Source organism: Kogia breviceps, chromosome 11 (assembly GCF_026419965.1).
Source record: "Kogia breviceps isolate mKogBre1 chromosome 11, mKogBre1 haplotype 1, whole genome shotgun sequence".
NCBI lineage: Eukaryota > Metazoa > Chordata > Mammalia > Artiodactyla > Physeteridae > Kogia > Kogia breviceps.
In genome coordinates, this window is record NC_081320.1 from 61,754,998 (window position 1) to 61,780,149 (window position 25,152).

General features: G+C 37.5%; 1 protein-coding gene across 33 annotated transcripts in view; it reads left to right on the plus strand.

Annotated features, from left to right (window-relative positions):
- Window positions 1-25,152, plus strand: part of NRXN1 (neurexin 1) — a 1,120,317-nt gene that overhangs the window by 491,433 nt on the left and 603,732 nt on the right. For all 33 annotated transcript variants that reach the window (XM_059078706.2, XM_067007609.1, XM_067007621.1 and 30 more), the window contains 2 exons: window positions 6,433-6,871; window positions 21,255-21,638. In XM_059078706.2, the coding sequence (XP_058934689.1) occupies window positions 6,433-6,871; window positions 21,255-21,638 (823 nt within the window). The remainder of the gene's footprint in view (window positions 1-6,432; window positions 6,872-21,254; window positions 21,639-25,152) is intronic.

Sequence of the window (25,152 nt, forward strand, 5' to 3'; positions counted from 1 at the left end):
AATCATTTCAAAATAATAAATAAGTTAATGTTAGGGATGAAAGTTGTGATGCAGTTTATGTCCTTTTCCCAGCTGCTTCTTATCTAGGTCATGGCAGAACAAATGCCATTACTTCCTACTTGCCTGAGTGGTCCTTATACTGTTCACTTATTGACTAACTCTTGGTTGTATTTTGAAATGAGCACACTGATATGAATAGATGGTACATGGACAGATCACAGATAGGAAAAAAGAAGAATTAAATTTGGATATTTGAAATATTCTGACTTTTTCTTAATAGAATAAAAGCATTAAGTGCATTTAAAACAAAAAGTAAAACTAAAACAGTCTCCTTAAATTAATTCTTAAACCTCCTGGACTTTTAGAATATAGTCTGTCCTCCTTATCTGTGGGTTCTGCATCCACAGATTCAACCAACCAAAATGGAAAATATTCAGGGAAATAAATACCAGAAAGTTGCAAAAAGCAAAACTTGAATTTGCCATGCACTGGCAACTATTTGCATAGCATTTACATTGTATCAGGTATTACAAGTAATCTAGAGATACTTCAAAGTATATGGGAGGATGTATGTAAGTTATATGCAAATACTATGCCATTTTATATGAGACTTGAGCACCTGTGGATTTTGATATGGGGTAAGGTGGGAGTGTCCTGCCACAGATACCTAGGGAGGACTGTGCGTCTACATATGTATACATATTTTTACATATAATATCCTAAATGACATACCTGTTTAAAACGACATTATAGTCCTGGAAACAGAGAAATAAGCCCCTCTGCCTAAACTGGGCTTGAAAAGACGTTTTAATCAATAGTCACGTGAAAAAATTCCTCTGCTTAATTGTGATATTTGATTCATTTAGAGAGATTTTAATCAGGGCAAATGGAAAGAAAATACTGGGGTTTTTTAGAACAGTCCATGTAATTTATAACAGGGTCATTCTTTTGCATGGTGGCAAATAGCTGTTTGATTGTGAATCTCCCACTTAGCAACTGCTATCAAAAGCTAAGTGAAATTTCCTGCTGAGACAAAGACAAAGTTTGAAGTTAACGTCATTAGATATTCAAAAGGAGTATTAGACACGCTCATGATGAAAGACATTCAGTGATCTCTGTACACATTTACTGATAAAATAGGATAATGTTACCTATTTCCTAGGTTGCTTGCGAGGAATATACATATAAGTATCTTGTAACATAGGCTGGCAGAAAGTAAACCCTCCATAAATCGGAATTGATTCTTCTTGAAGTGTTGGGGTGGGTAGTGGTTGTTTGTTGACATAAAACCCCTCTCACGAGTGAAAGTGAAACTCTCAGGATCACCAGCTTCCTGGATATATTTTCTGGCTGAGAAACATCATCTGCAAAGAAAGCCTTCACTGTACTTCAAACTACAATAGAGCTATCAGAATAAAAAAGAAAGTCCTAATCTGCTTTGATCTCTTTGATCCTACTGTTTGCAGCTCTATTAATTACTTTAATACACTGACCAATCATCTACCATGTGCCTTGTTAGCTGTTACCCTTGTTACAACATTTAGATTGTACAACTAACTCCATTAATTCACTGTAAGAATGATAATATTGTTATTCATAATGATAACCACATTAATAAGAGCAACTACTCTTTACTTGGTGCTTACTCTGTGCCAGGTCCTGTTCTTAGCACTTTAACTGAACTATTATTCATTTTTTACAATAACCCTAATGTGGTAGATATTATTATCCCATTTTACAGATAATACTGAGCCTTTGCAAGGTTGAAGGACTTCCACAAAGTCACAGGATTGCAAGAGGGTGAGCTGGAATTCTCTCTGAAAGCTGATTTGAGAACCAGATTCTTAGGCCTCACTTGTGATTGCTTCCAAGGATGAAAGAGAAAACCAAGACGCAGATTAAAAGGAGTCATTCATGTTCTCTCAGGGAGGGTCATGTCAGAGTCAAGATTTCTGCATAGAACTTCGACTCTGACTTCAGCGCCTATTTTACCACCCCTCCTACTCTCATAGTTAACATATGAAAAGTCTTGATCAATGCCTGTTAATTAATTTAATTAATTCAAGAGCCCCATTAAGACTTCTAAGCTAAAACATATTGATAACAACAGCAACAAAGGTCATGATCTGAGTGGCAGATATTTTCCAACTGATCTGCTTATTTCACACACACTTACCTCCTGTGGAAAGAGATTTATCTCTCAGCCACCAGTTCTTCAATACCATCTGTACAAACCTTAGATAGATATAATCCCTGAGGCATGTCTGTGTTGTGTACCTGAAGATGTGGTGAACATTCTCTTTACTAATGGAATACGGGTTTCAATACATCTCAGAGTAGGGAACGATATCCTGGCATCAAAACCACAACTGGAAAAAGCCAGACAAAGAGAAGGAACAATAGGGCATCTTTTACCTCTTCCCCAAATCACAGAGATTGAGGGGGAAAAAAGCTCAAGGATTTGACATGCCTTTCCTTTTTAGATGTCTGGATTCGAAATTAAGAAACTGAGACAGGGAGAGGTTAGGCAGCCTGACTTAGGTAAAAGCTTTGTGATTAAACGAAGTCTGTATCCAGACTACCAAACTTCTGTTCTTAAGCCTATTTACTCCTCCTGCCTTTTTAGGACTATTATCAAGATCAAGTAAAATACTCAGTGACTGTTTACCTCAGATTTCCAGGCTAGGCATATAAAAACACAAACATACTACTCCTTTTCTTGCCCATTTAAGTGTGAGTGACATTTTGAAAATTCTAACAAATGTTGGCAGAAAGGGAAAAAGATCATCATAGCAATGTGTGGAAATTGTATGGCAGCTAAAAGACAACAAACAAAACCCAGCAAATAAATAACAAAAAACCCAAGACCCCTTTTATGTTTCTATTCCTTTGGGATTTATGATATAATTTCATGAAGCAGGGAAGTGAAATTCAACATTTTGAATTACTCTTCAAAGAAACTGAAAATCAGTATCCACAAAGAAATACTGATTCCATAAAAAGATCCAAATAGGTGCACAATAATATCACCAGTTGTTAAGATGATAAAGTGTAAGGAGATTTGTTGAAAGTTGAAACTATTAAATAAATTACAATTTTTAACATAAATAAGAAAAAAGATATATGAATATATATGATTGAAAACCATATTATCTCAGAAGCAAAAAAAAAAGTTTTGGAGTGTTTACTGGCTACTCACTTGTTTTTATAATTGAACTATATTCAGATCATATTAAGAGTAAGTCTAGGGCTTCCCTGGTGGCGCAGTGGTTGAGAATCTGCCTGCCGATGCAGGAGACACGGGTTCATGCCCTGGTCCGGGAAGATCCCACATGCCGCGGAGCAACTAAGCCCATGAGCCATGGCCGCTAGGCTTGCGCGTCCGGAGCCTGTGCTCCGCAATGGGAGAGGCCACAACAGTGAGAGGCCCGCATACTGCAAAAAAAAAAAAAAAAAAAAAAAAGAGTAAGTCTAACTTTAGAAAAGTAGAGTGATTATGAAATCTGGGTCAGCTGAAGTAGTTGTGTAGCTCTGAGAACTATCAGCCTGCCTATCCAATATTGCCTTTCTGTCTTCTAGAGTTACCTTTCAAAGAATACAAAATAAGAAAAAAAAACACACTGTGCTTCTCCTCAAGATAGTTCTTCTATGAAAATTATTCTACCCCTGGAGAATTTTAAATCAGGTGTTTTTACTCTAAAAGTAGTTTACACCCCATAAAATGAGTTTGAAGGTGATAGGTCAACTTTCCATTTGTACATAAGTTTCCACACTTTCCTAGAGAAATTAGCTAAAAATTTTAACTAGGTTATGCACAATGCTGCATTCTGTTATATTTTAACTATATTTGTAAATATTGTTATTAATAATAGTCTATAATCTGGGAACTAGGTTAAAAAAAAGTGAAGAAAGAATGTTATTCAACTCTCAGCAAGTATTTATTGAGTGTCTGCTCTGTGCCAGGTACTGATCTTGTTGTAAGGTTTCTGCCTCCATAAAGCATAAATTCTAGTGGAGGTTCATACTCCCTTTTTGGGGTGAGGGGATGGTGCATGGTTCACCCTAAGTATTGTGATCTGGGGAATCCTTACGTTTCTTTTCCATCTCCCTGAACCTCACTGAATCACCAGGGAACCCAATTCACTCATGAGATTATAAATCTCTCACTGAAATTCTCACCTACAATTGCCCTAGCCCTACATTTTTTCAACTTTTTGGTAGCTGATGTGGGACTCATGAGGCAATATATCCTGCCTTATATCTACTTGCTCATGTCAGAAACATCCAATTGCATTGCTGTGGTTCTATTTCATGTTGATGTGTTAGCATTGATCAGCATTACCATCTGCATCATTTGGGTCAGAAAATACTCATTCCTGATTAATACCTATGTGAAAGGAATATCCATATATCCAATATATATCCATATATTAAAATATAGATCACCAGGAAAAAATGAAAACAAATATACAGGTTTAGGTAACCCGAAAATCATGCTGAGAGGTTATAAAACTTGGAAAATCATCCATGAAAAGCATTTTATCCACTACTGAAGATTCCCAAAGAAAGGCAATCCTAAATCAACTTTCCCAAGGCTTAATAGCTCTTTCTCTTTTCTAGGAAGTATGTTTAAGAATTAATCTAATTCCTTTTTGTTATTGCTTGAGTTCATTTTCCCTTCTTTTGTTGTCAATAGATGCTTGTTAAACCTTTATACATATTTGTTCAAAGAATAAGGGATATGGTATTCTTTATAATAATCCTTCTTCTAGATAAAGGTAAACTGAAACACCAGGACTAGCATTGAAAAGATGTGATTTATTTAGTTGGCACAAATCATGTAAAAAAACACCAATTATATGAGTGTGCTTAATTTCTAAACATTTTCTCATAATGGATTAATTTAGAACTAATATATCTGTGTCTCCTAGATGATAATAAAGAGATGATGATATTTATTATCATGCAGTTTGCTGTAGTTGATGTTTATTAAAATCTTACAATGTGCTTGGCATTGGATTTTTTGCCATGTAGATTTTCTCACATGCATTTTCTTCTGTAATCATTATAACCATCCTGTAAAGTATTATGTCTCTATAAACAAAGCTTAGAGATCATACAGTTATGTAGTGCTAGAGCTGGAATTTGAGCTCAGAGAGTCTGATACCAGAGCTTGCACTCTTAATCACTCTAAAAAATAAAGTATCCATTAACAATTGCTATCAGGAAATTAATCAGCCACACTATTGGCTCGACTGGTCATGGGTATGGAAGAAATAACAGCTGTCTTGATCTGGTTAACTTAATAGCACTAATCAGACACAAGCTTATTTTTTCTGTTATGCAAGTATATTTTTATACATGGATAAATGAATTTAGAAACTGACAGTGTTAGCTGCTGTGAAATTTCGAGTGCCTTCGTAAAAGAATTTAGATAGTTATCTGGACATAGATAACTAATTTATCCTTAAGTCTGTATGACATATCTTTTGGAAATGTAATTATTCATGGTATGGATTTTGTAGAGAAAGGGTATGAATCTCTATGTTGAAATAGCTGCGGATTTATTAAGGTGATGTGACAGCAGATGCATGATATTGTGAGCCCTGCCAGCGGATTTGTCCAAAGTACTATTTGGAGTCCCCCAAAAGCCCTAGGACTATTAACAAGCAATGAGAACTACCCAGCCACTTTAGATGAAGTGCCTTTGGAAATGAAGGTACAGGACAAACTTTGTTCCACATTTGTATACATTAAAAGTGAAATGGAACATTAGTAATAGAGATTGAATGGGTTTAGGATAAACACCAAGTTCCAGAGTTAGGTAACATTATTCAAACAGTTATTAATGCAGGGCAGGGCAAGAGAGAGCTTCTGTATCTTAGTCATATTTTATGATTTTTCTGAGAAAATTCAGGATGTTTTTTACCTCAACTTGTGATTATTTTACAAAGTTAATATGCCATAGATATATAGATATATAGACCATAGAAGAGATCCTGTATTTTAGGTTACTGGTATATAAAAGTATCTAATTTCAAATATTTTAGTGATGGCAAAAGTGAAAATCCTCAGTACTTATATTTAATAAACAAAGCATAATAGCCAACTAACAAAAGCAAATAGTTCTATACATTCTTGGAATAATGAAAGTTTTGTGCAGGTTTATTCAAGTTATTTGAGTTAACAACAGGTACTTTGTGTGTGTGTGTGTGTGTGTGTACACATTATTTGAATGAAAATAGATTAGAACAGTTATGTTCAATAAATTGATACCTGGATTTTATTTGGCTGAAAAAGCTGTCTTATACATCAAAAGGCACTAAACATCATATATCTTTTCATAATCTACTTGGAAATTACATGAACTGATGACAAGTTTGAAACATTAAAATATGGGCCCAGTTTCTCACTGCTATCCTCTGCCTACAGGTTGTGTATAAAAATAATGATGTAAGGCTGGAATTATCTCGACTTGCCAAGCAAGGAGACCCGAAGATGAAGATTCATGGAGTGGTGGCCTTTAAATGTGAGAATGTGGCAACTTTGGACCCAATCACCTTTGAAACCCCAGAATCTTTTGTCTCTTTGCCTAAATGGAATGCAAAGAAAACAGGCTCCATATCATTTGATTTCCGCACGACAGAGCCAAATGGCCTCATCTTATTTAGTCATGGCAAACCACGGCACCAAAAAGATGCCAAGCACCCACAGATGATAAAGGTTGACTTCTTTGCTATTGAGATGCTGGATGGCCACCTCTACCTCCTCCTAGACATGGGGTCAGGTACAATCAAAATCAAAGCCCTGCAGAAGAAGGTGAATGATGGAGAGTGGTATCATGTGGACTTCCAAAGAGACGGACGGTCAGGTAATTTATCATTTTTTATGCTGTTTATCTGCTGGAACACCACTCTTAAGAGATTAAAACCAAGACATATTAAAGAGTTCTTGCATTTCTGTCTTTAGGGTAAAGGAAATTGTTATTATTTCTGTTTCACATCATAAAAGAATCAGAAGGAGCTAATTAATCATCATAGTTGGGCATCAAACCCCAAATGCTCAAATGGCTTCTAGAATAGCTTCTTAAATGAACATTAAATGGATAATCAAGTGCCAAATCTTGCAAGAAATTTTATCTTGAATTTGCAAATGACAAAATTCAGTGTTCTTGTGTTCCCAATTATCTCTTGTATCATTGGATGTTTGGAGGTGCTTAAAGTGGCAAATATAAAATATGAAAAAAATTTCAACGATTCATATATAAAATCCTTAGTTTAATGCAGTACACTTTTTTTATCCAAGGTGGGTCTATGGTATCAAAAACACTTTAATCAATACAGTAGGATTTCAAGGATGCAGGCAAAACTCCGCTGCCTTCCAAATAGCTTCCCTTTCTGATGAAAGAGGTTTGGAATTCCACCAACAGGAATTCATTTCTCTGGCTTCCTTTTGCTGCACGTTTTTTTTCTGGAGTCGTGCATGTGAGGTGGGGGAAGGAGAGGATGTTTGTAGTGAAGGCCTGAAGAAATAACGTTTACTTACTCTGAAATGTGAAAGTAGATTAGGGGGCTTAGGGAGTTGAGCAGCATTAGGTGTGCGGGGGCAAGAATCATCCAAGCAAAGGAAATAGCATTTGTGGAAACCCGGAGAGCGAGAGAGGGAGAGAGAGAGAGAGAAGCCATTTGTTTCAGGTCTATAATTGTATATTATGTCTTTTACTTTCTTCACCCTGTACTTTCATTCTGATTGTCCTTCTCACTTACAAATCAAGTTATCGGGGCTTCCCTGGTAGCACAGTGGTTAAGAATCCACCTGCCAATGCAGGGGACACGGGTTCGAGCCCTGGTCCAGGAAGATCCCACATGCCGCGGAGCAACTAAACCCGTGTGCCACACTACTGAGCCTGCCCTCTAGAGCCCGCGAGCCACAACTACTGAGCCTGTGTGCCACAACTACTGAAGCCCGCATGCCTAGAGCCCGTGCTCTGCAACAAGAGAAACCACTGTAATGAAAGCCTGTGCGCCACAAGGAAGAGTAGCCTCCACTCACCGCAACCAGAGAAAGCCTGTGTGCAGCAACGAAGACCCAATGCAGCAAAAAATAATTTTTTTTAAAAATTAAAAAATCAAGTTATCTTCTTATAATTGAAGACGACTGAATATAAACCTGGCCACTCTCCTCCCCTCTCTCCCCACACTCCCTTATTTGCTTTTGTACTATACCATTCACTCTGGATTTTCCACTAAATACCAGGGTAAGCTCGGCCTAGGCATTTTTTAATGGGCCTGGATTTCTTTCTTTGTAAAGCATGTTGGGAAGGACCCAGTATTCAGTGGATCCTAGACCCAGTGACAGGGGATCAACAGCAATGGGGACTAGCATACTATATTTTTGCAAAACTTTCTGGGGACTTGACAATCAGCCAAATTTGGGAACCACAGATCAGATGACACCTAGTACTTCTTTCAGATCCAAGAATCTGTAATGACCATCCTAGTTTAGAAGGGCCATGCTGAAGCCCTGGGGTGAGCTCTCCTCGCACTCCTTTCATAGATTGCTGTGTCACTTGTTTATTTCTGGCTTCTCTGCAGCAGTTTCCTATTTTACAATTATTAATGACTTCTTTTCCTGTTTATTGATCAAGAAGATCGTGTTTGCCCTCCTAAAAATATCTTTTTTGCCCACTAAAATAGATATGAAATGCATGAAAATTGGGAGGGAGCTAGGGGTGAGGGTGGAGAGTTGAAGGACAGTCAGAACCTATTACTCTGATCCCCAAGATATCTTGGAGATTCTGTTTCTGACTCATCCCTCTCTGGAAACTTGGTCTCCCTACATTCTTTCATTTCCCTAAAGATGTTCAAAAGGAAGATTAGTTACCGTTCTGTGCAATCTGTGCTATGTTGTCATTTTTCTCCAGTATCTTAGATAACTGAGAGTAGACAGTAAAATATTTTTTGGGGGGGTCTGTTGTACTATACTGATTCCATTAGGAATTGGATTCCTCTTTGTTTTTCTGATTTAAGCTGAGAAGAGCTCATTGATAGGAATACAGAAATATGGCAGTAGAGGGCCTCCCTTTGGCTTCCCCCAGCCTGTTTCTGCCAGAGTTAGCAGTTACTTTGCTACTTAAGAACCTTCAGACAGAAGACTTAAAAGGAGGATGGGAACATGGACTAATCTGTGTTTTGAAATATTAACTTACGGATGTTATCACTTGACTTGAAATACGTCTAGACTAAAATTTTGAAAATGACTTTTAAGAATATATATAATTTTAGTCAGACTTTATAGCAATTTAATTAAGTGGATATCTTTTGGAAGTTCAGAGGGGCAAAAAATACTACACTTAAGATCAATGAGGGGCTTCCCTGGTGGCGCAGTGGTTGAGAATCCGCCTGCCGATGCAGGGGACACGGGTTCGTGCCCGGTCTGGGAAGATCCCACATGCCGCGGAGCGGCTGAGCCCGTGAGCCATGGCCGCTGAGCCTGAGCGTCTGGAGCCTGCGCTCCGCAACGGGAGAGGCCACAGCAGTGAGAGGCCCACGTACCGCAAAAAAAAAAAAAAAAAAAAAAAAAAAAAAAAAGATCAATGAGGTATTTTCTAACTATATAAAGAAATACATGGTTAATGTCAAAATTTTAGTAAATGCCAAATGATATAAAAAGGAAAATAAAACTATTCATTATTCATTTGATAATGATGATTTATACCTGGATATTTCTTGCCAGTCTTAAGTGGTGGTGCAATTAATTAGTTTCCCAAGTTCCCTGGATGACCCATTACAATAAGGATCAGATTAAATACCTTAATCCTCAAGCCAAGGAAAATCTACTTTTGCTGTTTGAGGTCTTTAATTCATTCAAATAACCAAAAGTTTATTAACTGCCCTGTTTATACCCTCATTGGAAAAGGTCAGAGCAGAAAATATCAACTTTAATAAGTTCAATGCTGGATGGGAAGAAGAAAGAGATGCCTTAAGAAAGTGTTATTTGCAATAAGAAAGAAGATAAACAAAATGTGGGATTTTTGTCAGATTTCAATGGAAAGATTTAGTATGCTTGGTTGTGTTTTGATGGTAAAGTACTTTTATTCGATTATGATTTCAGATTATTGAACTGGAACAAACAGTATAAAAACCAATGCTCATTCACTAAACCAAGTTCTGCCTTTACTAAATTGAAAAAAAAAAAAAAGAGAGAGCTCCTTATGTTGGCCTAGCTCAAGGGAGCTTAATGTAATTTTAATAACTTCAGCTGTTAATATTTTATATATATTATTTTAATTAATTCTTGCACACTGCATTGGTTTGGTATAAAGTAGCTTTTTAAAGATTGAATGAATAGCTATACTAGCTTTTATTTTACTTAAAGGATATTTCTGAGTTAGGCTTAGTGAAATGCTAAGTTTTATAGCTCAGTTAAAACTAAGAAACATAGAATTTCAAGAAATAGTTTCATCCATTTTTCACATCAGTTATATTCAGAGGCTATATGAACATTACTCTTACTATAATGTGTGAAACAATATTTATATGACAAGAGGGCTATGTGGGCTGATTTCTGACTCATAGACAATGAAGGTCATTATCTATTGATTTGCCTGGGATCCTCCTTAGCTGAATATTTAAAAACATTGAATGAGCCATGTTATCTCCATTATTAAAGTAGAGGGAGCACAGATGTAGGAGTTATTCCTTCTCTCATTGACCATACTAAAGTAAATAGGACTGAAAGCGATGGTCATTGATTTGATGCTAATAAATTTTGGCTGTAATAGTGTTAAAACTGTATTTGGTAGACAGACTGAATTTTTGATATTCCCCAGTTTATAAGGGGAACCCATGTATGACAGGGACTATATTCTTTATGTTTATATCCTGGTGCTTTCTTAGGCAATAACAGTTGCTCAATACATATTTGGTGTGAGAAAAAATAAAGAATAAAAACATGTGGGGCTTCCCTGGTGGTGCAGTGGTTGAGAGTCCGCCTGCCGATGCAGGGGACACAGGTTCGTGCCCTGGTCCGGGAAGATCCCACATGCCGTGGAGCGGCTGGTCCCGTGAGCCATGGCCGCTGAGCCTGCGCGTCCGGAGCCTGTGCTCCGCAACGGGAGAGACCAGAGCAGTGAGAGGCCCACGTACCACAAAAAAAAAAAAAAAAAAAAAAAAAAAAAAAACCCAAACATGTGAATGGCTCAGTGCCAACCCACCCCAATATTCTAAAAATAGTAACATCATCATTACTCTTGAAGAGTAATAGCACTCTTTTAGTTGTAAATACAACTTTTTAAAGAATTACATTACTTCCTGAAAGCAGTTTAAACAATATAGGATAATAGGTGCTGTTCTTCTTTTATGAATACAGTTCCATCCTTCAAGCCCAAATGTCCAAAAAAAAAAAAAAAATGCGGTGAGGAAGTTAAACAATTGTTAGAGAGCTGTGATAAACCTCGTGCAAAAATGACAACCTTTTATGAGAACAGGACTGCTATTCCTGCTTGTTCCTGAGCTCCCTATATCATTTAGCAAACATGTAGGTAGAAGGAACATTAATCCTGAGGGAAAGCATTCACTTCTTTCTGAGGGCTGGGATATGCAGCCACAGTAAGCATGCTACTGATGAGGAAGATAGTCACTCGGGATGTCCATCTTTCTGGTTACTTGCCCTTCTGTCCTTTGTTCATTAAAAGGTGGGTACCTGAGCCCTTTGTTTGATAAGAACTTTTGTCTTCATCTGAATACTTTTCCAGAACTTCATTTTCAGCACAATTAATTGTATTGGGTTATATGTCCCTTCTTCCATTCTGTGGCTTGGGGAAAGAAAGAAGCACTTTCCCAAACCTTGACTAATACTGTTTGGTCTCAGTCCTTCCACGCAGTGTAGTTTCTTCCGTTGCCAGCTTAGTCTATGACTGGCGCTGTGGGAGGTTAAGTGGACTAGGCCACAAGTGGCGTTTTCAGATCCTGCACTAAACTGGCAAAGGAGGAACCATACCAAGTGCCAGCCTGATTTTGTGGATTAGAGTGTATGGTTTGAGTGCCACAAAAAGTGGATATGCTCCATAGATTGTATAGCTACTTAACAGAGCCAAACCCCTAAGTTACCGAGTTAATAAGTATGATTGATGGGGCTCATTACTCTGCAAACTTTGCAGGACGTACAGCTGAACATTTTCTTACCAACCCCTCCTCCCTTTCCAGGGTTCCCCTTTGTCTCTCTTTTGCTCCCAAACTCAACACAAGACAGCTTCCCAGGTATTTAACTAAAGCATGAATTGTGCTAAAATTAGGAGGAGATTAATGACTGTTTTCTCGGGGCATGGATATTGTTTAAATTTGTGTTAAGCTGTTTGGCTGAGTCAAGGGTATCCTCTCAAGTATTTTTACAGCAAACTACCAGTCTTTTTTTTTTTTTTGCAAACCATCATTACACATTGAAATCAAAGAGAAAACTCATTATTCCTGTCAAATTCTACTTGTGTACAGCAGAGTATAACAGATTGTATCAGCAGTTATTCATGGGTAAGCCCACATTTAACAGCTAAGAAGCCATTGAGATTTGAAGTCATAGAGTTCCCGTTTAAAACTAGAAATTACAGAGGGAAAAGAAAAAGGCTCTCTCCCGAGTACATAATTAAAGGTTTAGAGTAATCACTGTTTGATGTGAACAGCACTTTCTAGCTATCTATTACCAGCACTGATTTCTGTGTATACCATTCATGAATCTCCACTCTTACGCATTTCTACTTGAACGACCATTAGACGATTTCTCCATTTAGGCCTTGATTTGAATTTGCCCTCTGATTATAAACATTCCTCCCATGCTTCTACCTAGTAGCCTGTTTCAGACGTTTGAAATAACTTTAAGTAAATGTATCATGCTTTATTTTGTACCCATGTCCATAAACCATTACCCATCCACGGTAAGACTAAAATACCGTATCAATAATTTATCAATTATTTGACAATGCTAATGACTAGATGGAATCAATTTTGCATCAAGTTATTTTACATTTTATTAAATTGATCCTAATATTTATTTATTTATTCTGAATGTGTTTTAAAAGAAATAGTCGTCTGTTGTCTTCCCCTCCCGTTTAAAACATTTTCAGTTTTACATATTTTCCTCTAGTTTTTTTAACCTGTAAGTATATTTTATATAGTCGCAATTGAAGTACAAACTTACTTTTTCAGACCGTTTGGTTAATATGATGTCATAAACTCTTTTTTACTCAAAAGTATCCAAGTAACAAAAATTATTCTCTGTGAGTTGTGAAAAGAGCATCTAAGAATCAGAGCAGAGCTTTGCAGAGGCACCTTAACCAGGCTTGCAGGGTTGTAGGACTCAAATGTACTAACATATACAGTGTCTGTAGAAAAGAAAGTCACAGAGGCAAACATTGGCGGTACCCATCTAAGCACTGCCCAAGGGACTTGACTACTTCACCCCTGCTGTAGAGATAGAGGCAGCTCATCTTACTTGAGATGGGGGCGGGGGTGTCAGAACATCCTAGGCTAATATTATTAAAGCTCCCATCATAAATGAATAAATACACATTTGGATTATAAACTGACCTCCCTAAAGAAACATTCCATATCCTGTGACAGCTAATTTCTCATGGAGAATTAATAACTTGGCCTTCTTACTTTATACATTGGTCTTACGGGCTTGGTAAATATCAGTCAGACTCTGAGGTGGAACCTCTCTCTCTAAATTTACTCAATCTCCTTTCCAGGCCCACCTGGCCAAGGGGCAGACCCCGGACTAGGGTGTCAGGTGCATCCTCAGGAAATAGGCATTTAGCTGACCACACCAGCCACAGTGGCCGGTACTGTGGAGTGCGGCGCGGAAATCTGGGGAATTTCTGCAAAAATAGTAGTTTAACTGCTGCAAAACACATCACTTGATTGATATTTACAACTTCCCAGCATTGTCTATGATCATTTTTAAAACTCATAGGTATACATGTATTGCTATGAGTATGTGTGTTTGTACATGTGCCTGTGCTTAATTCATGAAGTGTCTGTAACATATAAATATGTGCTGTTGGTGAAATTGTTCAGGCAGTTCAAAAAGTACACAAGTGAAAAGTTTTCCTTTGCCACACACTCCCCTAACCAATTCACTCCCACCTCCGTAGGTAAAATAATTTGGTGTTGAAAAATTCCCAGATATTTTCCTATGTACCAGCATATCTGTAAATATAATTACACATATAAAATAAATGTAGAGCTTCTTTTTTACATAAACAAGATCACTCTTCACCAATTATTGGGTGACTTAAAAAAAATACTGAGAACTTTTTCTATGCCATTCTTTGTAGTGACATCAGATATCCCTAGTTTGAATATATCAATATTAACTTAATCATTCCTTTATTGATGGACATTTAACTTTTTACTTTTGAAAAACTTTCACTGTTTTAAGCTAATTTATAATGAAAGTCTTCATATTATATCTTTATGCATATTGGTCAGAATTTCTGTAGGATAGATTCTGGGAATTGGAATTGCTGGATTAATTGCATTTTTAATTTTAAAGATAATGACAGGTTATTTTACTAACAGACTGTTTCAGTCTACACTCTTATCTGCAGTATATGAGTTGCCCTTTTCTCCTCTCTCTTGGCCTTTATTAAATGATATCAAACTTTTAAATTTTGCTCCAAGATTTATTTTTTCATATATCTGTTTAATTTCTGAAATTCCCAGCTCACAGTAATCCAAGTAAGCAAGGAACACATAGTAATAAGCAGAAAACAGAATATTAAGATTGTTTTTTGTTTTGTTTTCAAGCAAAGTTTATTCAGTTCATGTTATAAACCTAGTACATGAAATTGTTTTTTAAAAAACTGAGAAAACTAAAAAGAAAGAAAGTAAAGAAAGAGAAAGAGGAAGGAAGGAAGAAAACTATCCATTCATAATCTCACTACTCCAAAACTCCCATTATTAATATTTTGTCTTTTTTTTTTTTACTATCTGTTTATGAGACTTATGTATTTTGCATTTTGCATCATACCCTGTGATCAGTGCTTCATTCTACTTTTATCACTTATATTATGCCTTTTTACTGAGTTTGGATTTGTTAATAGAATACTAAATTTGACAAGTAAATTTGTAAGTTTGTGGAATCTGATTCTCTTCTGCAATGAGAGGTGAAGCAGAATTGTAGATAGATAAAATTTATATTTAACTAAAATTATTTTAAGCAGTAATTTCAAAAATTTTTACTTACTGAAGAACTTTAGTGACCATCCAGTCAAGTCCTTTATTTTGCATAAGAGCCACATTGAGGCCTAATGAATCTATTATCTGGCTAAGCTCCTCAGCTAGTTAGTTGCAAAGCTAGAACATGAAAATTGGTTTCCTTTGACCAGGCAAAACCATTTCCTATTCAGCACACTATTTTCTACTCCCTCATTTCCCAATCACTTAAACTTTTGCAATAATTTAAAACTTGAAACCAAATTAACTTATTTTAAATCTCACCTTTTGCTTCACGTTTCTTTTCACTCCATAAACTAATCTTCTGGAAATGGAATAGCCAAGAAAAACTGGATGAGAAAAAGGGTAGAGGCTAATCAATTTATAAATACCAGATCAAATCATGAAGCTGATTTCTATTTTTATAACTAAGAACCGTTTTCAACAGTTTTCCCCCTTTATGTATACTTTTACATAAAATGTGAGTTTATATTATTTACGCTTATGAATATTCTTAAATAAATATAACCTTATCTATTTATCACTTTTGTTTTATCTTTTGCACATGCCATGAAAACAACTAGGTTTAAATGTTAAGTGAATGTGATTTCTACATTAAGATGATAAAAGTCCTATGTACACAAATATATTTGTTTTTAGCTGAAATTTCATTTCTTTAAAAGCAAAATAGCACAGCAGGGTGCTTTGGATTCTTAAATACTGAAGCATGAAACACTGATCCAAATAAGTTCCCAAATATGACTACCATCTACAAATTATAATAGCTCAGATATAACAAAGTTTTACATAAAATATTTGTTTAATTTGCCAGAACCTTCACGTGTAATTATAGTGGAAGAAGGTAAAATGTGTGAAATAATCAAGCTATTCCAAAGAGAACACATCAATATTTGCAGTTCCTGGAAAAAAGATAGAGGGATAAACCAATAATATACTCAGATTTTTGTTTTCTCTTAAATATTTATTTACATGTAGTCATACCCCAAACTTTGGAAAATACTTATTTTCTATTGATATATACAGCTGTGGCAACTACTTGTCTTTAATGATCAATGAATAAGGTTTAAATAGTCATTTCATGTTTTCTTGGTAACCACTGCCTTTATAACTCGATTATAATGAAATAGGTGCTTGAGAACCTTAATATTGACATTTCATTGTCCTATGTAAGTGTTAAATTGATTTAAATGAATTCAGTTATTCTATGATGAGTCCTTTGCTTAGGTGAAAATGTCCTTTGATTTCATGTCAAGAATAAAATCTTTAAGGAATTAGGGATTCAAATCCCTTACCAGAAATAGTATTTCAGGATATTTGCACATGTGTAGGCTAAAATATCAATCTCTATTTGATTTTTGTGTGTGTGTGTGTGGTATGTGGGCCTCTCACTGTTGTGGCCTCTCCTGTTGCGGAGCACAGGCTCCGGACGCGCAGGCTCAGCGGCCATGGCCCACAGGCCCAGCTGCTCCACGGCATGTGGGATCTTCCCGGACCGGGGCATGAACCCGTGTCCCCTGCATCGGCAGGCAGATTCTCAACCACTGCGCCACCAGGGAAGTCCCTCAATCTCTATTTGAGTTTGACTAAATAATAAAATATAATTATTATTTCAAATAAATGTTTACTCTTTGAATCTTCAAAATATAAAAATAATCATTTCTGTTCCCACTCAAGTTCTGCCCTTTCCCTTTGTTTGCCATCCCTTTTATAAATATTTTCTAACATATAAGTGAATTGGCAAAGCATCTAGAGCATACATGTAGCTGATTTTTGGTCATGGTTGTTCCATTCTATTGTTTGTTGCAGAATATTACAGTGAATAATATCTAATACATGTGTTTGCTCGTTGAGACTCCATACCTTGAATCTGGGGCTAAATTAATGAGCTAATTCCTCTTTTTTTTTTTTTTTTTTTTTTTTTTTAAAGAAGATGTTGGGGGTAGGAGTTAATTAATTTATTTATTTTTGCTGTGTTGGGTCTTCGTTTCTGTGCAAGGGCTTTCTCTAGTTGTGGCAAGCGGGGGCCACTCTTCATCATGGTGTACGGCCCTCTCACCATCACGGCCTCTCTTGTTGCGGAGCACAGGCTCCAGACATGCAGGCTCAGTAGCTGTGGCTTATGGGCCTTATCGTTCCACGGCACGTGGGATCCTCCCAGACCAGGGCTCGAACCCGCGTCCTCTGCACCAGCAGGCAGATTCTCAACCACTGCACCACCAGGGAAGCCCGAGCTAATTCCTCTTGAAGTTGAAGTTAGGATTATATTTCTTTTGCTTCCTCTCCTACCTTTCATTGATTCTTCTTCCCATGAGAACTTTAAAACTGTCTCTCAAAGGGATGAAAAGGAGCTATGAGAAAAACAACCTTATCCTTTATGATAGTACTCTCTCAGTGTTATTTGAACTATAGGTTACAACCTGTTAGTTGGTTCTGAAATCAGTTCGGTGGGTCATGTCTAGCATTTGTATTAATAAACTTATCTAATAAGAAAACATTATTGGAGTGCCTCAGAGGTAGTAGAGGTAAATACTTTCCTGTTAAACGGTTATTTCAGTGTGTGTGTGTGTGTGTGTGTGTGTGTGTGTGTGTGTGTGTGTGTGTGTGTGTGTGAGAGAGAGAGAGAGAGAGAGAGAGAGAACTGGGCTACATGTAAACCGCATGAAACCTGTGGATTAACTTCAGGTGTTGTGATCAGAAAGCTCTAATCTAATCACAAAGTTATAGTGAATATCTTACCCTGGCCACAACGAGCACATTCATAAAGACATATCTGAACTTAGATACTTCGTTCAGAACAGGCACTAACGCACCATAAATAAAAATTACAAGACCTAGTCACCCCATTCTGTCAGACAGACTCTTTATAGATGAGTACCTGAAACACTTGGCAGCAGATTTGCCCTGAGAGTATAGGCACACTGAATATGGAAACTCCAGAGTGTACCGAACTCTGCAAACTATGCAGAGGACACAGAGAGTGGGGTGTTATGCAAGCCACCGGATTCCCTCATCTCAGGAATCCTCCAAGTATCCTTAGTGTCAGAATTGTAACACCACGAATAAGGACAAGACCGTTTTTCCAAGTGTTATCCCCTCCCCGAGCTAAATCAAGCTTGTTCCATGAATAAAAAGGCATATGGGAAAAATTACATATTTTAAAAAGTATATCCCCACTCTTGTAAAACTTTGTCATTGTTCACTTGCTCTGTGTCTCCTAACTGTTGTATCTGAATATGACGTATTCATTTCTAGGAAGTCTTCTTGAACTAACTGGAAAACAGGAGCTGGCATCTCTCTCTCTTTTATCTTAAAAACCTAAAAGTCACTGTGTTCATTGCATACAACACTTTTCTTTCCACATTTTTTTTTTAATGTCCACCTTACCCTTTGTCATTAATACATAACTCTTTCTCATCATTTTCTAACTTACATTAGCTGCTGCAGAGGTTAGGGATCATCTCAACTCACTTCTTAGGGCATTTTGAACAGTTAAAAATGCATGTAATGAAATTCTATTTAGAAAAGAGTCACCATTCTCTCTCAAAATTATATATTTAATTTCCCCTAAATGATTTATTCAAAATAAATTTATTTATTTTTATTTATTTATTTTTGGCTGTGTTGGGTCTTGGTTTCTGTGCAAGGGCTTTCTCCAGTTGCAGCGAGCGGGGGCCACTCTTTATTGCGGTACGCGGGCCTCTCACTGTCGCGGCCTCTCTTGTTGAGGAGCACAGGCTCCAGATGCGCAGGCTCAGTAGTTGTGGCTCACGGGCCCAGTTGCCCTGTGGCATGTGAGATCTTCCCAGACCAGGGCTCGAACCCGTGTCCCCTTCATTGGCAGGCAGATTCTCAGCCACTGCGCCACCAGGGAAAACCCCCCCTAAATGATTTTTAAAATATTTTTCTAAGTGGGATTTTCCAGTTCCTGTATGTTCCTAAATGAATTTTCTTCTAGACACTTGCACAAATGTGAACAGTAAAAACGAGCACTTTGTCATTTTCCCCTTTTGCTGCCTCCTTCCAAAATCCCTATTATACCCCCCTCTTTGGAAGGCCAAAATAGCAATGCCTTTGAGTGTTTCTCCCCTATGAGCTTTTTCCATTTCTTTCTGTGGAAGTCTAGAGAGACAAATGTCTTCTTAATGACTTGGCCGGCGCAGGGTCTCCGTCAGCGACGGCTTCCATACCCTTCTCCCTCACAAAGACAGATCCCATTACGCTGCCCATATCGAGGAGCACCCCTCTGCTGGGATTTGGGAGTCTCCTGGGAACAATGCAGGGCCTGGCAGCCCTGTGTGCTTAGATGCACGTTTCACATTCACCACAGGCCATAGTTCCATTTGGAGGGGCCTTCGCTAGTTGGCGAAAGAACTAAAATGCATCTTCCTACCCACCCTCTACACACACTACCCTTTCCCTTCCCTTTCTGTCTCTACCTCTGTACCCCACCTTCTGTCTTCAGGCCTCTCCCATTTTGTCTATAATCTAAATCCCTGAGGCTTCTAATGCACTTTCTCTTGTTAGACTCTAGGTCCCTAGTGTGCTTTATGGTCTAGCCCTGAGAAAGAAATCTGGGATAATCTGGAAATGGGTCAATGTGGTGTCCTTTTCGGGTATCATATTTGCATTTTTACAAAGATCTTTCTGAGGATAGAATATTAGTGGAATTTTGAGTAATCTGGTGGTATAGGATGAAAGTTTTGATCAGAAAAATGCCTGCTGTCTTTCTTTTGTTCTTCTTTTAATGGATTCCATAAATATATATAACTTTTTCTGTGATCCTCAAATAATCCCATGTGAATGTCTACCTCTTCATCCTATGCTTGAGGCTAAGATTTCCATGTGTTTATAAACTAATAGAGTTATTTTCCCCTCACATTGGAGTGAGGAAGAAAAAACAAATTGTCAATTTAGATAAGTAACTAGTTTGTGTTTTTTTTTTTAAAGTAAGCACCCAGTTTGACTTGGTTCTTGTGATGAATCATGATACACAGCATTTATGTAGTGCTTACTACAAACCAGACACTTTGCCTGTATTATTTTATTTAACACTCATATGAGGGGTCATATTATTACGCCCATATTATGAATGAGTAAACTGAGACCATAGAGGCTAAGCAATAGATTCATACAGCTGAGTGTGATGAAGTCAGGTTTTGACATAGATAATCTGTCAATGTATTGTGTACAATAAAAACAATGAAGTCAGGGCTTCCCTGGTGGCGCAGTGGTTGAGAGACCGCCTGCCGATGCAGGCGACGCGGGTTCGTGCCCCGGTCTGGGAGGATCCCACGTGCCGCTCGTGAGCCATGGCCGCTGAGCCTGCACGTCCGGAGCCTGTGCTCCGCAACGGGAGAGGCCACAGCAGTGAGAGGCCTGCGTACCACCAAAAAAAAAAAAAAAAACAATGAAGTCAGTCAAGGATAGGGGCACAACACAACCTTTCATTGGTTTGCAGATGCATACCTGCTTTGAAAATGAACTGTAACCAAAGAGAGTCTGACTTTATTCCAGAGGGTGATGTAGAATGCCAATTTCTCCTTCTTTCTTTCTCTTTCCCTCTCCTTCTCCCTCCTGCCTCCCACCCTTCCTTTCTTTCCATCTTGGCTGAACTGTTAGAGAGTGGTAAGAATGCCATTTTCTCTTCCCTCCCTCCCTCTCTCCCTCCCTCCCTCCTTTTCCCTCCTTCCTTCCTCCCTCCCTCCCTTCCTTCCTTCCTTCCTTCCTTCCTTTTTTCCTTGAACTCTTACAGGCTGACAAACACTCTTTCTTGTCTGTACACTTTGGTTTTCACGCCCAAAGTGAAATAGAACCACTTAAATGACAGTTTGCCTTATTCTTAAAGTTATTTAATTCCACATATTTCTGTTCATTTCCCTAGGAAGTACACCAGGAATATAAAGAAAAATAAGAAATGTCTGCCCTCAAGGAGTTCACCCTCAGGCAGATGGAGGAGAGAAAGTGTGATATTCAGAACAGGTTGCACGCTGTAAAGACCTGTGCGCTCTCTTGTCTTTGCAACAGGTACCATTTCTGTCAACACTCTGCGCACGCCCTACACTGCTCCTGGCGAGAGTGAGATTCTGGACCTGGATGATGAGTTGTACCTCGGGGGCTTGCCAGAAAACAAGGCCGGCCTCGTCTTCCCCACTGAGGTGTGGACTGCACTGCTCAACTATGGCTATGTGGGCTGCATAAGAGATTTGTTCATTGACGGCCAGAGCAAAGATATCCGGCAAATGGCTGAAGTTCAAAGTACTGCTGGAGTGAAGCCCTCCTGCTCCAGGGAAACAGCAAAACCGTGCCTTAGCAACCCTTGCAAAAACAGCGGCATGTGCAGGGATGGGTGGAACAGATATGTCTGCGATTGTTCCGGAACAGGCTATCTTGGCAGGTCCTGCGAGAGAGGTAGGGTTCCAAAATCCAAGCTGCCGACTCCCCTGAGCTGAAAAGCGTATTCAGCGTGGACCTCCAACTTTAAATGACCATTGAAACATATTATGCTCTGCGGAAGTAAACTCTCTGCAAGCCGTGCAGCCACACCTGATATGTGTTACTGATGAGTCCTTAATGATTTTCAAAGGGCCTGATTCTGGGAGGACACAGCTTTTTAAGTATATTACAGAGATAAATAAATAGTTGGGTCTTTTGGATCCTCTAGGGTATGGGCCTAAGATGTAGCAAAGACAATCACTGTCTCTTTTGCCCAGTTTTTAATTTCAAGACACTAGAAAGTAAAAAAAGGAATGAATTATACATCCTTTTGGCATCTAGTGCTAATATCTATGTCAAAAATAGCATTCGAAGCAAGCTAAGCTGTGAGTTGCAGCTTCCCTGACACTATTGCCTGAGCCTGTCATTTCACTTTAGTTGACCTTCTCAAGTTTGAAATTTGAAGAGTAAGGTGACTTTAAACCATCTAAGTTATACCAGCATTTTCAGAAGTGCACCCTAATTTCAAAGGCACTTACCTTTGCCTAAGACCCAACTGACCCAATTGGTAGAGGTTCCTTTACCAATTTGATATTAAGGCTTAGCGTGTCTGTGGAAGCTCTGAACGGGTGCCTCTTTTTCCTTCTCTTGCAGGAGGCAAAGCTACATTTTTTTCCTTCTCCCATTAGAAGGAGAATAGGGTTAAAGGAAAAGTGTGATAGCTGTCACCGCTCATTTGCAGACCAGACAAAAGGAAGAAATAGCAGAACAAATATGTCTAAGTATGTTCTTTCATCGACCCAAGAGTTTCAGATAAATGATTTAGTCACTATACCCATTGTCACTCATTTTCAACAATGGAACAAAAAATCAATATGAAAAAATATTGACGAGTTGTTGCATGTCCTCTCATGCTCCAAATAACATTGCTCTCTTAGACATTTAGCCTAAAAGTACCTGCCCTTTATTTTTTAAGCCATACACATTTAGTCTTTTTGATCCTGCATTCCTGAAATAGTTTAATTTACTTAAGCTAACACTTACTAGAAAAGTATTTCTATTCCAGAATCCAAAGTTGAAATGTGATTTTGATTCTTTATCTTAATAAGGAGGTTCATCAGCTTAATCAATATAAAAATCAATAATGATAACCTAATAATCTAATAATGGTCTTAAATTACCTACCAAAATACTATCACTGTTCTGGGTTGTACAATGAGATAGGTCCATAGATAGATAAATATTTTAATCGCCTAGATTCATTCATTCTCCTAGTACTTAATTGAAATCCCTGTGAATAATCATTAGAAGTTAATTATTTCTGCATAGTTTTGTTTGTAAGGTATATATTCTCTGCACATTTTCCGTTCTAATTTCAGTTTATTTGTTTGTATAGTATAGTTTTCAGAAATTTCCCAAAGGAGGCAACAACAACAAAGTGACAAAGCTTGCGAGATATATTACAGTTAGGTATAATGTGAGCTTAGCAGACCTGTGTGATTTAAGATTGTGTTTTCATTTTAATCACTCAGAGAGCTGTCACTTAGTCTGATGCCTCCTGCTTAAGTGAAGCTAGAAAAGGGTATAACTGAACTGTCACACAAATTACAAAGGCCTTCAGTTAAATATGCATGGTGTACCACCCTGTGGTAATATCCCGCTACTACATATGGCAGAAATAAGAATGGAAATTGTAGAGCTTTGTAAACCAGAATGAGGGAGAGAAACTATTTATATACTGCAATAATTAGAAGGAGGGGTGGCAAGCATATGCAGCTTTGCAAATGAGAATTCAATAGCAAACTTCATCACTGGGATTCAACATACATTTTTATCTGACAGGTGGCTGGAAATTTTTGCAGATTTCTTTGAATACAGGTTGGTTGTGTACTGAGGAGAGAAAAATAGTCATTTTTGTGAGGTTTTTGTTTCTGGACTACCCAGTGTACTGTGAGAAGTCTTTGCTTTTCAGAATTAATTTTCTTGCTCACATTGTGGCATCTCCCAAGAACAAGGGTTATGTGGGATGCTTGTCATGCTCAGTACCACAAAATCTGGCTTCTCTCCAGTTCCCAGCTCTGCCCTAGTTCAGTCAACACAAGATCATGTCCAACCCTCAGGGTTTCCGATTCAAAAGAGAGAGCTTTGACTGTGGTTCTTCTTCACATATACTCTGATCACATAAGGCTGTTGATCACATAAAAGTTGACTGACAACTCTTGAAATTAAAAAAAGAAAAAGGCATTTATAAAGTTTCTGTTTTACTATTATTGAGCAATAAATGTTAATTTATAAAGAAGCATGTTCAAATCCTTGGACATTGCAGCATGGGGAACGATGTTGCAATCCCATAGAAAATCTTCATTCTTCATTAAGTAAGCAGAAGAGTTTATTTAAAGTCAGAATGTATGCTGACTTAGGCAAATAAGAAAATAGTATTTTGTTTTATGTGCACTGATCCCATAAAGAAGAGTAGTATAGAAATCATGTCCAATTGAATATAAATTGAATTCAGCACCTTCCCTCCTTTATTTTTTAAAACTGAGAATTTATGGAGACTTGGTCATATAGAAATCCTTCTTGGTTGTAAGTATATGGTATCATTGGAGGTCTACTTTATACTTGTTTGTTAAAACTCCAACAGATGGAGGGACAGATGTCAGAGCAATATAATTTGGCTCCCTGTCTGATTTTCATCGCTGACCACAATTTGTGACTGCCTTTCAGCAAAACTGAGCACAGGTGTACACTTTAAGCCACAAGAAGGAATAACACAGAGAAGCAAATTTATCAAACTTAATGATAAGGGGGAAGGAGATGGAGGGGACAAAGTTGAAACTTTTTCTCTCCCGCTGGGAAGTACTGTATTAGAATTAGCCTTTTAAAGAGCTCTTTTGTGTTCTAAGCGATGTTTACTAATGTTTAAAGGATGCTGCCAAATAGCATAACCTTCAAATGTCAGAATGTTGTTTACCATTTATTTGGCAACTCTAGACTACAACCTTTGCATTTTCCATTTCTTATCTAATTAAACATTAACTCAGAGGCACTCGAGTTTTATTACTTTACTGTTATTTCATTCCTGCAGCTTTTCAGAGAATGTTAAAGGCCAATGATACTGATTTTTTTTTTTTTTACTTTAGATTGTATTTCATACAATATTTATGATCCATTGTCAGTCATCTATATTTCTAAAAGGATGTTCCCTCTACTTAATTTTCAATCAGATTAAGCTACATTTCATAGAAGAATATGAGATCATTTAAAAAATGATTGTTGAATAATAGAGACTAGATTTACAGATTAAATAAATAAGAGAAAACTAAAAATATTTTTGCCCTTTTCTCTGTATAACACCAAAGTAACTGAACAATTGATAATGGCTTTTAAATTTTTATTCAACTATTTGTTGCTTTATAGATATGGACAGTAATTGGCTATAAATTAGGAAGAGAAATGATACAGATCAAATTTCTTTAAGATTATACTA